General features: G+C 40.2%; 1 protein-coding gene across 7 annotated transcripts in view; it reads right to left on the bottom strand.

Moving 5' to 3' along the window:
- lin54 (lin-54 DREAM MuvB core complex component) overlaps window positions 1–13676 on the bottom strand; it is a 97205-nt gene that overhangs the window by 15447 nt on the left and 68082 nt on the right. For all 7 annotated transcript variants that reach the window (XM_033024991.1, XM_033024999.1, XM_033025001.1 and 4 more), the window contains 3 exons: window positions 8265–8462; window positions 5649–5740; window positions 3304–3375 (listed from right to left, as the gene is read on the bottom strand). In XM_033024991.1, coding sequence (XP_032880882.1) covers window positions 3304–3375; window positions 5649–5740; window positions 8265–8462 — 362 coding nt within the window. The remainder of the gene's footprint in view (window positions 1–3303; window positions 3376–5648; window positions 5741–8264; window positions 8463–13676) is intronic.

Here is a 13676-nt window from a genome sequence, read left to right as displayed (position 1 = left end):
TATATATTTTTCTGCTCAGTGCCATCTAACACTCCTAATCCCTCCCACTCCCATCCATTCACTTCCTAAATGCAACACAATGATCCCACTGCAAAATCACTAATCCCAGTTGAATTGCTGGGAACCCATCCACCGTGCTGGTCCTTCCAGACCCAAAACTGGTCCCCCACTAATAAAAAATATCTGAATTACTCGTTTTTGTACCATGATTCAAGATACACATTAATTGACTTTGTTCCCATTTCTATTCTTGTTGAACCGTGACTTTGGGAATAATTAAAAAATCATCTTTTGAGGCCCTATTATATTTCCTCTCTAGCCCCTGAACATCTTACTGCAATATTTCAACCCTTCCCTTATTCGTTCATTGTGGTGCTCAAAACTAACAATTCTAGATCATTTTTTCACCCTGCGGAATATTCTACATCCTCTATCCTGGCAGCAGGAAGAGATCATAAATTGTAGTTGTACAGTATCTCCTGCAACTGTTGTTTCTTTATGCTTCACTGTTCCTTCCTGAATTATTGTTGGAATAATTGTGTCATACAAAGGGCTATTTCAGGTGCCATAGCTCCTATTTACTGCTAGGTGTTGGATAATATATGGCGCATACCATAAAGGTTCCTGCCTTTTCAGGCAGTCATTTGCTATCTCAAACCTTGTATCTGCGATCACTGCCTGGAACATATAATCCAGGAGAGCCCAGCCTCCCTTATGTTTGGTTCCAGTTGTCCCCCATACCTAGAAACACCTTGACTTAAAAGTCAGTCAACTGGGAGATATTTCTTATACACATCGTTCTCCTGAACCTACAATGCTTCCCAAAACATCCAATTGGCACAAGAATCCAATTGCAAGTAATAGAACTCAGAACAAAGTGTGCTCACAACAGAACCCTCTACATGCAGCAAGAGCTGAACACAATATTTACTGAAATTTCATAGATACAGCAAGCAATTGTGGTTTGTCAATCACATTTACTGGTCTCACATGACCCACCCCAGTGTTACACTTCCTCTGCACTTTTTTGCTCAAACCTTTCATGCCTCCCTACACCTTACTTTCATATCCACCTTTGTATTGTAAAACTATACAAAGTTTTATAAAGGTCTAAGCAGCAACTTCTGTGGCACTTCACCCGTTGCACTCTGCCATTCCATAAATTCCTTCATATCATTTTGATTCGCTTAACCAATCTGCAATTTCCTGCTGATATATCCCATTGCCATAAAGCTCAACCACAAGTAAGAATTTTGCATAGTACCTGGTCGAATATCTTCTGACCATCCTTCTCCCCTTACCTACCCAGTTAAGAACAAAATCAGAAATGCTCCAAAGGATTTGTCAAATCATTTTTCTCCCCCAAAAATTGTGTTCAGCCAATCATAACGGTTTTCCACATCCTACTATTGCATCTACTTTGTTGATTTCTTCTTCGCCCAACTTAGGCTTGCACAGTAGTAAGAAGCATTTCTCTTCTATTCTGGAATGGGAGCATTGTCATAGAATTTAGCATTCAGTGCATTCAGAAAGTATTCTGACCCCTTGACCTTTTCCCACGTTTTGTTACGTTACAGCCTTATTCTAAAATGGATTAAATACATTTTTTTAATCATCAATCTACACACAATACCCCATAATAAAAAAGCGAAAAGAGGTGTTTAGAAATGTTTGCAAAGTAATTAAAAATAAATAACTGAAATATCACATTTACATAAGTATTCAGACCCTTTACTCAGTACTTTGTTGAGGCACATTTGGCAGCAATTACAGCCTCAAGTATTTTTGGGTATGACGCTACAACTTGGCACACCTGTATTTGGGTAATTTCTCCCATTCTTCTCTGCAGATCCTCTCAAGCTCTGTCAGGTTGGATAGGGAGCATCGATGCACAGCTATTTTCAGGTCCCTCCAGAGATGTTTGTCGGGTTCAAGTCCGGGCTCTCGCTGGGCCACTCAAGGACATTCACAGACTTGTCACAAAGCCACTCCTGCGTTGTCTTGGCTGTGTGCTTAGGGTCGTTGTCCTGTTGGAAGGTGAACCTCTGCCCAGTCTGAGGTCCAGAACGCTCTGGAGCAGGTTTTCATCAAGTATCTCTCTGTACTTTGCTCCGTTCATCTTTCCCTTGACCTGACTAGTCTCCCAGTTCCTGCCACTGAAAAGCATCCTCACAGCATGATGCTGCCATCACCATGCTTCACCGTAGGTATGGTATTGGCCAGGTGATGAGCTTTGCCTAGATTCCTCCAGACATGACGCTTGGCATTCAGGCCAAAGAGTTCAATCTTGGTTTCATCAAACCAGAGAATCTTGTTACTCACCGTCTGAGAGTCCTTTAGATGTATTTTGGCAAACTCCAAGCGGGCTGTCATGTGCTTTTTACTGATGAGTGGCTTCCGTCTTGCCACTCTACCATAAAGACCTGATAGGTGGAGTGCTGCAGATCTATGTCCTTCTGGAAGGTTCTCCCATTTCCACAGAGGAACTCTGGAGCTCTGTCTGAGTGACCATCAGGTTCTTGGTCACCTCCCTGACCAAGGCCGTTCTCCCCCGATTGTTCAGTTTGGCCGGGTGGCCAGCTCTATGACGAGTTCTGGTGGTTCTAAAGTTCTTCCATTTAAGAATGACAGAGGCCACTGTGCTCTTCGGGACCTGCAATGCTGCAGAAATTGTTTTATACGCTTCCCCAGATCTGTGTCTCGATACAATCCTGTCTCGGAGGTCTACGGACAATTCCTTCGTCTTCATGGTTTGGTTTTTGCTCTGAGATGCACTGTCAACTGTGGGACCTTATATAGACAGGTGTGTGCCTTTCCAAATCATGTCCAATCAATTTAATATACCACTGGTGGACTCCAATCAAGTTGTAGAAACATCTCAAGGATAATCAATGGAAACAGGATGAACCCAAGTTCAATTTTGAGTGTCATATCGAAGGGTCTGAATACGTATGTAAATATGATATTTCAGTTATTTCTTTTTAATTACTTTGCAAAAATTTCTAAACACCTGTTTTTGCTTCTTCATTCTGGGGTATTATGTGTAGATTAATGATAAAAAATGAATTTAATCCATTTTAAAATAAGGCTGTAACGTAACAAAATGTGGAAAAAGTAAAGGGGTCTGAATACTTTCTGAATGCACTGTATATTTAAAAAAAGAAACAGCAAATTCTGCTTGATAAAATATTTAGTGGGAGTGGGGGTGGGAAAAGCAGGTTGTGGATTGAGGATTGTGGATTCGGTCAACACTCAAAAATAGGCCATCTACTTTTGGCATGAAGATTGAAAACCTTTACTTACAGTTTGAGGCACTGAGACTTTGTACAGTTGCAAGGTTTCCTAGGTCGAGATCCTGATTCTGATGTGGATAATCTGCACAAAAGGGAGAACCGGCAAGTGAATAGAAAAGTGGGAAAAGAAAGACAATATCAGTTAATGAACAATTTTATGCTGCTTAATGATGGAATTACAGATAATGAAACAGAATTAATTCAACGTGCACATAGATTATTAGGTCAACAGATTGTTCTTCGTCTAATCCAAAAGTTTAAATTTTCTTCAATCTGATCGTTTAGCCATTCTTTGTCCAAAAATTCTATTTCAGAACGTTATTCTAGTGCGTGGAATTGCCTTCAATCACTGAGGCAATACTACTAGTGAAAGCAATTATGTTTTTACAAATGATTAGTTAAATCCAATTGTTGGCGTTTTGTAAATGGCAGCAAAATTTATAAATTACTAGACCAAGTGCAGACCCGTTCGGTCTGCTCCCCCAACGCACCTGTTCCCTATCCGTAGCCCCCACGGGAGGCGTGGTCCCGTTGCACTCCCCTTGCCTCCCTCAGCAGAGCTCTTTAAAAAAAATTCCAATTGCACTTGCCCTGCGTGTTACAATATCAATTCGCCCTCCCCCTGTTAGTCTATCCATTGTGTCGTCATCAGTTGAAGCTGCCATTGTGACATCATCAGTTGAAGCTGGTCGGTTTGAAATTTGAGGTATTTTGATTTTTAAAAAACTTTAATCAGTAATAAGTCGAGAAATAAAGCATAAAATGTTCAGTGAAAGTGATCTCTGCCTAGAGGGGAAAAATGTGAATCAGAATATGTATAAATCTTGTAAAAGCTGGCATTTTTAAAGCTTTAATCGCGATTAACGTGTCAGATATAGGATAAAATCTTCATTGAGGCTGATCTCTGCCAGCTGAGCCATTGTGACATCATCAGTTGAAGCTGGTGGTTTTAATTTCAGTCGTGTGACTTTTTTAGACTTTTAATCAGTAAGGAATCGAGAATAAGTCGAGAAATAAAACATAAAATGTTCAGATAAGGTGTTCCCGGCCTCGACGGGAAAATGTCAATCGAAATATGTAAAAATGTAATCGTTACCACGTAATGTTTTTGCGAAGATGTAAAGACAACCGCATATACACACACACATATACACACACATACAAGATCAGACTTTTAATAGGATAATTGGAAAAATGGTTTTCTTTGTTAGCCACAAAATAAATTACCTGACAATGCAAAGGCATTGCACTCCACAAATGCAAATCAGTCAATAAAATAAGAGGACAATAAGAGGACAATATCTATGACTTAAACATCCTCTCTTTCCACCAATTTGGAGGATTGCATGTTTTACATCTAATCCTGCTGGAGAAAGAATGACTATCTGGATAGCAATGTATTTCACTTGGCCTTCGAAAAAGAAAACTAACTCAAAGAGCTCAATTGATAACATCACTTAATATAAACACATAAACCATACCCACCACTTGTAGTTAGCCGTAGAGAAAATTACATATTTTTGCGGGGATTTTCATGAGGGTGTTGCCAAGAATAGAGGACATAGTCTGAGCTATAGGGAGAGGTTGAGTAGGTAGGTATTCTCTTCCTTGGAGTGCAGGAGGATGAGGGGTGATCTTACAGAGGTGTATAAAACCATGAGAGGAATAGATCGGGTAGATGCACAAAGTATCTTGCCCAGAGTAGGTGAATCAAGGACCAGAGGACATAGGTTTAAGTTGAAGGGGAAATAGGAATCTGAGGGGTAACTTTTTCACACAAAGAGTGGAGGGTGTATGTAACAAGCTGTCAGAAGAGGTAGTTGAGGCTGGGACTATCCCAACATTAAGGAACAATTAGACAGGTACATGGGTAGGACAGGTTTGCAGGGGTATGGACCAAACGCAGGCAAGTGCAGTTGGGACATGTTGGCCGGTGTGGGCAAGTTGGGCTGAAGGGCCTGTTTCCACACTGTATCACTACGATTAAATTAAATAAGAAAGTGAAGAAATATTCTTTATTCATGGAGTGGTTGGGTTAAGCATTACAGGTGGATTTAAGGTATTTAGATAGGCACAGAAAGAGTCTTCTTCTTCTTATCGAGTCCACACACAAGATTAGAAGTTGTTCAGCCAGAGCTGAACACACTTCTCGGTATCTGCACAATGGTGTCTGTCTTGCGCTTCTTGTGCGTGGTGGTGGAAAGATTGGTTGAAACAGGGCCGCGACGTGAACGCTGTTTCCTTGACCCCCACAGAAAGAGTGGAATACAGGAAAGGATTGTATGGAAGAGTTTGGGAAGAGGTTAGAGTGCAACATTAAAACTCTACTGATGCTCAACTAGTGGAATGACTTACCCATTGATTGGCAGCTTTGCTTGAGTCTGAATGTTGGATGTTCCAGAAAATCCATTATTATTGGATATTGAAACATAGGAGGCCTGTTGCAACTAATGAAAACAAAAAAATAATTACTTGTTGCATATTTTAACACTTTTTGGGTCTACTTGCCAATACCGGGCTGCAATGACTTGAGTGGACCCTGGATTCTGAGACAAAGATGACACTACGGAATGACTGCTCTGTATTCTTGTATGATCCAAGAATATACTACAGGATAACTGCTAAATTGTTTGCGCAATAATAATGTGTTGATCGGCATTTCTTAGAACAGTTATAATTATGTAACCATAGGAGTGGTAATATTTCTTCAAGTAAGGTACACATTTAAAAAATAGAAATGCTTGATTGATGGGAAGGTCCCATCACTAAAACTATTCAGAAAATTACATTTCTAGTCTTTCAGGTTACTCTTTTGCTCCTTTTGAACGTACAAATCACTATGTGGCTGACAGGTAATGACTGCATAAAAACTGTCCATCCGTCAAAGTGCGCTGATTTTCTCTGCATGGAAGCAGCTGCACAATATGTGCACAATGACCTTGCGTTGCTTTCAAAACTAGGAAGTGTACTAACAGGGATCAAACGCCATTCTTATCAGTCTGAAGAAGGGTCTTGACCCAAAAGGTCACCCATTCCTGCTCTCCAGAGATGCTGCCTGTCCCACTGGGATACTCCAGTATTTTGTGTCTACCTTTGATTTAAACCAGCATTGCAGTTCCTTCCTACACATTGTTATAATCATTACAGATGCTCAAGAGCAGGAAACAGTGAAAATAATCAGAAATTAGGGATTATAATTTTTGTCTACATAAAACAAAGAAAACTTGCCAAAATATTCTTGACTTGCATATTAGCTTTTAATGAAAGGGAGAATGCCTCTGTTTCAGAAGATATTTAAAACCAGACATGGCCCTCAGTAAATCTGAACGTATTCAGAGTTAGAACAGGTCTTCAATAAATTACAATTAAATCACAAAGTACTTGTGCTATAACTCCAGGATAAGCGCTCAACCAAGAAAACCAAGCCCAAATCCAAAGAATTACCGAACTATACCAACTTACAATAAATAACTCTGTATGCAAAATAAACAGCTACCTGCTGTATTTAATAACTAGCTCTTAAAAAAACCGAATCCCATAGATGCAAGTATATCATTGGGGTTATCAAGTGGGCACCTCCCTCACTGGTGTTTTGTTGAGTTAGGCCCACGACACCTCGGGAAGGTTCAACAGTTGGTTCTGGTGTCCCAGAACAACCACCCTCAATACCAGCTCTCACCACCTATTGTACCAGTGTCTACTAAATAAAGGAAGCTGCAGCCAATGAGTCCACTCTAACAAACGCTAAACACCTATCTCCAACTTATCCAAGCCCATCATTAAGCTTATAACATCACAAATATCACCCTTGCATAAGACTGGAATACACTTACACAAACTACAAATACAAAGAAATACACATACTGCACGTCACACGTTTCCTTTCTGCCCCCAACTGGCACTATTTCTTCTCCACCAAATCCACCTGCTGCCTTGTTCTGCTGCCTCTGACATCTGCTTTACGGCCTGACGCAAACTCTGTCCACAAATTCCTAGCTCTCCAAATAGCGACGTGGCCAATCTCGCTATGAAATCTCTACAACCCACCTCTACCGGGCGTACTCTTGCTCTCCATCCTCACTGCTCAACCTCTGCTGTCAAGTCAACATATCTACCTCTTTTCCTTTCATAAGCTTCATCTACTAAGTTCTCCCAAGGCACTGTCAGTTCTATAAAATACGCTATCTGTGGACTAACTGATCATAATACTATATCAGGCCTCAACCAAGTAGTAATTATTTCCTGCGGAACACAAGCTTTCCTCCTAAATCTACCTGCATCTGCCAATCATTGGCTCCCCGTAACTGGCCTGACTCATACCTATCTGCAAACTTCCCTCCTCTACCTTTCTCTCCCACACGGACAAAATTAATTGCTACACTCCCAGTCCTGATGCTCTCCTCCACTCAATTGCTGCAGTTATGCACTTCAAGATCTGGTTATGTCGCCAAGTATACTGACCATGAGAAAGACTAGTCCTACATCCTGATAAAATATGCCTCAACGTTGCCACCTCTGAACACAAGGGACATGCTGGGTCCCCACCTACCCATTGTTTGAGGTTCTGTGGCGATGGCAGCACATCATAAATAGCCCTTATAAGGAAACTTGCATTACCCGCCTTCAAGCACTACAGGTCCCTCCAGCTAAACCTCTCATTTTCTACACGTTCCCAGTTCATCCACTGTCCCTGCATAACCTGAGCTACTGCCCTTACACATCTCACTGCTTCCTCCTGACGACGTACCTGCTCTACAACCAATTTCCTCCTCTCTGTTGGACCTGCCATATTCCACACTGGTTTCCCTGTGCTGAACCCTCAGCCTCCTTTCCCTTGCTGCACCCTACCAACAATGTCCGTATTCCTCATAAAGAATATTACAACATTTTCTGGATGTTTAAAGTACATATTGATTTATTAAAGTCTTCATCCAGTTTATTAAGCCCTTACAAACAGATTGCTTTACTTGCCTGTGTAACGTACTGAGCTGGGACCACTGCATATCCCATGCTGCCAGATCCAGGCGCTGGTGCCAAAACAGTGCCCGGTGGGAGGTTTGTTAAATTTGGTTGGATCTGCGGTAATGCAGTTGCAGGCATGATGAGTCTCTGTTGGGGCTGGCTGGTGGTAACCATTTGTGTAGTGCCGACAATTGGTTTGGGAACTACCTGAAGCCAGAAACACAAAACAGTTGTTTTAATATTTGAAGGTAATCAAAATACTCAAATTTAGGAAGACATACATAGACGGGTACATTCTGTAGACATAGAGTGACACATAGCATATTGTAATTCATTTTAGGTCAGAAAAAAATGAGGTGGTATAAAAAAGATATATGAAAAGAAACCCAAAATATTGTCAAAAATTGCAGAAGATAGTCTAAGGCATTCAATATTATGGGCTTTATAAACAGAAGTAAAACGTATTAGACCTTGCTGGAAAACGAATGATAATTCAGACCATTGTGCTACCATGAGGAAGACAAGACCTCAGAGTTCAGAGTAGATTTCCTGGAATACCAATTGGAATAAAATAAACCTGCACTGCTAGAAATCTGACACAGAAATAGAATATGCTCAAAGCATTCAGATCAAACTGCGTATGTGGGGGAGGAATGCTTGACATTTCAGACCAAGGGTCCTTCATCAGACTTAGAAAAAAGAAAATACAAACATAACTTAAGTTGCAGCGAAGGACGAGTGTTTACGAAAGTGCAAATCAGAACAATCAAGGTAACAATTACTTTAATAGGTTAGAGACAAGCATGAGAGGAAAAAGAACAAGTTAAAACAAAAGTATATGCACGTCTGTGGGGAGAACAGAGTGGTCACATGTATGTTTTAAAAAGAGGTTGCTTTTCTTTGTTTAAATGGTTTAAGAATTTTTCCTTGTAAAGGCTAAAGAAAAGATAAATGTTCTTCACAATGCAAAGAAAAACTGAAAAAAAAGAGTTGGTCAAAACCATTTACCCTATCAAAACTGTTGATAAGGGCAAACAAAAAGCACTGGAAGAATCCAATAGATCAAGCAGCATCAATAGTGGCAAAAGGGACGGGCTGACATTTTGGGTCGAGACCTCACCCTGATGAATAAGGAAAGACTGTCAGTATGTAGAGCAGTGCTTCTTAAACTGGTGAATGGTTCACCCAAGGGTGAATGAAATTATTTTGGGGTGAATGAAACTAGAATGGTGAATGAAGGTGAATATTCAGAAATGTATATATTTATTTTCTTTGCTTAAAAAAGGCATTGCCATTTAAGTGGTTAGTAAGCTCTTATTGGTTTTAATGACAGTGGAGCTGGAAATTTGATATGTTTTTTCTCTCTACCTATGGTTTTCTAATTTCAAAGTAGCAGGATATTTCCCAAATTCACTGTAACATAACCTTTTAGGGAAGACCATGGTTTTTTGAGCTAGTTTTCCAAGAAAGAACTGCAGTAATTAAACCCTGAAAGGGTAGGATGTGGCTGAAGCCCAGTGTTTAGACGTTAAAATGTTAATTTATCATTCTAATCGAATGATTTTCCAACTCCAGTGGTAATTACACTTTTTTTTTCACTCCTAGTTTTCTTTACATATTTTTAGAATGTTCAAAAAGTTGAATAAAATAAACACTTAAGAAATGAGTTAATTTATGTTTTTTGCTCATGTGACAAAATAAATTATACATAACATTATACACAAGGGAGAATAAGACGAAAATTATCAAAATACATAAGAAAAGTTAGTCGAGGGTGAATTAAATTTTATGATAAAGACTTAAGGGTGAATGACACTGAAATAGTTTAAGAAGCACAGATGTAGAGCACAAGGGGATGCGGGGGAATTTGTTGGTATATAGACAGGAAGGTGACAGGTGGAACTAAATGGCGACAGGATGATGAGTAGCTGGAACCAGTTGGGGGAGGCGGGACAGATCTTTGTGAATCTGTGGAATTCTCTGACACAGAACGCAGTGGAGGCCAATTCACTGGATGTTGTATTCAAGAGAGAACGAGACATAGCACTTAGGGCTAACGGAATCAATGGATATGGGGAGATAGCATGGACAGGATACTGATTTAGGATGATCAGTCATGATCATATTGAATGGCAGTGCTGGCTCGAAGGGACGAATGGTCTACTCCTGCACCTATTTACTATGTTTCTATCAGGTCGCTCCTCTGCCTCCAACACTCCAGAGAAAACATTCCAAATTTGTCCAACCACTCCTTTACAGCTCATATCCTCTAATTCAGTGGTTCTTAACCTTTTTGGGATACGTACGCACATACGCGAACAAAATACTGTATGTGGTATGTACCTTTGTTAGGTTCCTAAAAATGGGCTCAACAAATGGATATGTTATTTATGACCCCTTCGTGTGAAGCCCCAAATGACCCCCAGGTTAAGAACCACTGTTCTAATTCAAGCAACATTCTAGTAAGAGTATTCTGCTCCCTCTCCAACGCCTCCACATTTTTCCAATAATAGGCCACCTGAACGGCACACAATGGTCCAAATGCAGCTTCATCAAAATCCTATAAAGCTACAACAGGGGTACCTGACTCTTATACTCAGTGAAAGCAAGCATACCATACGTTACCTTTATCACTCGATCTACTTGTGTTGCCGAGCTGTGGACTTGGACCCTGAGATCCTGGTGTACATCAATGCTGTTAAGGATCTAGCCAATAACTGTATATTTTCCCCTCACATTTGATCTCCCAAAGTACTGCCAATCACACTTGCTCAGATTAAACTGCACCTGCCATTTGTCCATCCATTTCTGTAGCTCATCCATATCCCACTGTATTCTTTGACAGACTTCTTCACTGTTTGCAACTCCACCAATTTTGGTGTTGTTTGGAAACTTACTAATCAACGCATCTACATTTACATCCCAGTCATTCATACATATCATGAACAACGTAGATCCAAGACTGCACTGGTCACAGACCTCCAGCCAGAATAATCTTCATCTTCCACCTTAATACACTGTCATCTATGAGTAAACCAGTGCTGAATCCAAATTACCAAGTCACCATGGATCCCATGCATCTTAATCTTCTGGATCAGCCTATCATAAGGGACTCTGTCAAATGTGTAACTGAAATCCATTTAGGCAACATTCACAGCCAAACCCTCATCAATCACTTTCATCACCACCTCAAAAAACTCAATCAAATTCGTAAGACATGGCCTGCCATGGATAAAGCCATGTTGACTGTCCCTTAATGACCCAGTAAATTAGAGCAAATCACACCCTGAAGAGTCCATTTTAATAGCTTCCCAACTACTGCACCACGTCTCACCATTTTATAATTTACCTGGATTATCTCTACTTCCCTTTTTAAATAAAGCAATAACATTGGCTATTCTCTAGTCCTCGTGACCTCGCCTGTGACTCAAGAAAATGCAAAGTTCTTTATCAAGCCCCCTGCAATCTCCTCTCTTGCCTCTCTCAATAACATGGGATAGATCCCATCAGACCCCAAGATCTTATCCACCTTAATGCTCTTCAAGAGACCCAACACAACCTCATTCTTGATCTCAAACCGCTGTAGCAAACTACTGTGGGTAATACTAATATTATTACCCACAGTGATCTCATTGTCCTTCATGTCCTTCTTGTTGGTGAATACAGATGAAAAGTATTCATTTAGTACCTCACCAACATCCACTGATGACCATAAACACCCTCCATTATCCTTGAGCAATCCTATCTTCTCCCCAATTACCCTTTTTAATGTATGTACAAAAAGACTAGGCATTTTCATGAATTCGACTTGTGGCCACTTTTACCCATGTGATTGCTCGTTTGAGTTTGCGTCCCCCAAAGACCCCATCTGATTTTATCTTTCTAAACTTTACATAAACTTGTGCAGTGATATAATAATTCATTTTAAATACTTAACATTCTCGAGAGACTTGAATAAGTAGTTGACACAGGTCCAACACCGATTTTCCGACTGGTGGTGGTCCAACCCTCCTTTAGTCTGGACAAAATCCTCTCCCACCCCCACCCAGAAGTCCCCCCGAAAATGTGGTGGCTGGGCCGGGTGAGGCGGCCGATCTCATCGGGACATCAGCGCTGATTGGCGGGTCAAATTTGCCCCCTGTGGTTAGGGCTCTGGACCTCCGGCCCAGACGGAGCTGGCAGATCCATTCCCACAGCCAACTTCCGCAGCTGACTTTGTGGGCCGGTATCATGGCCACTCAAGGCCGTGACCTCTGTTGGTCCAGCAAAATGGATAATCCAGAAAGGCTCTGGGACCAAATGTGCTGGAAAATGTGTGGTGGACCTGTAGAAAAAAAAATCCCAGTTTATGGGGGGGGAAAAGAAAATTGGAGACAATTTGAGAGCTTTTTCAATTAATAAACAAGTTGGGCCTCCATTTCTGCTATCCTGAAACACTGATGGATTTGGTCCACATCGCCCCTAACAGTGGCAATGTGGTTGGAGACAAATAAGTAGCAAGTAAAAAATGTTTGCAATAACTACTTGGTCAAAAATAGTTCTGGGGATACGTTAATGGGGTGCATTAGGAAAGTATTTTCTGGGAACAATTGCATAAACAAAGTAAACAATGGAAAAAAGTGGTATTTAAATTTAACCTTTTCTCTTTACATCACAATTTGTGATTTAAATATCTGGGTTTCTCCAAGAAAATGTGATCGCAATATAATGTCTTCTGCTGGTCGAGGGATGCAACTTAGTTGGACATTGGAGTATTAAAGTTAAATAAAACTTGTTAAGTAGACACAAGTGGTTAAATGACTGAAGCAAAAACAAATTAAAGTTTCATCAGTAAAGAAACAATGACAAGCATTTCAAATACTTCAGAATTCTCAAATATGTTGCACTGAGAAAGACTGTGGAAAAATGGCCCGCCATTAACTTACTGAAGTTAAGAATAATATTGGAATACATAATCTTACTGAAAATAATAAATTAGAGATTGGCAAAGTTATGAAAACATGATTAATCAAACAATAATTAACTAACAAATATTGTGAGCCTGAAGTTAGAAAGATGTGTAAATAGTAACTGTGGCTCTTTGCAGTCAGAGGCATAGGAATAAATAAATAAATGGTAGAGGCATTAAATTAATCATTCATGCTCTTTGAAGAAGACACAATTACTGGAATAGAATGAAGGGAATCACGTGTTCATTCACAGTGAAGAAATTAAGGCAACTAATGTCACTAAATATAGCAAAATGAAGCAGACAAAAGCCTTGCAAATCTCCTGTACCTGATGGCCAGCATTCCGAGGTTCATAAAGGGATGGTAACAGAGTCGATTGATTCTAAAATTCCTCAGACTCAATAGTTTGCAAGGTATTAAATTTATTTCTTAAGACGGTGTTGAGACAAAATAGGAAATTACAGACAAGATA

The sequence above is a fragment of the Amblyraja radiata genome, chromosome 1 (genome assembly GCF_010909765.2).
Source record: "Amblyraja radiata isolate CabotCenter1 chromosome 1, sAmbRad1.1.pri, whole genome shotgun sequence".
Classification (NCBI taxonomy): domain Eukaryota; kingdom Metazoa; phylum Chordata; class Chondrichthyes; order Rajiformes; family Rajidae; genus Amblyraja; species Amblyraja radiata.
The sequence above is the reverse complement of the archived record's forward strand: the minus strand, read 5'-3'. Positions and strand labels throughout refer to the sequence as shown.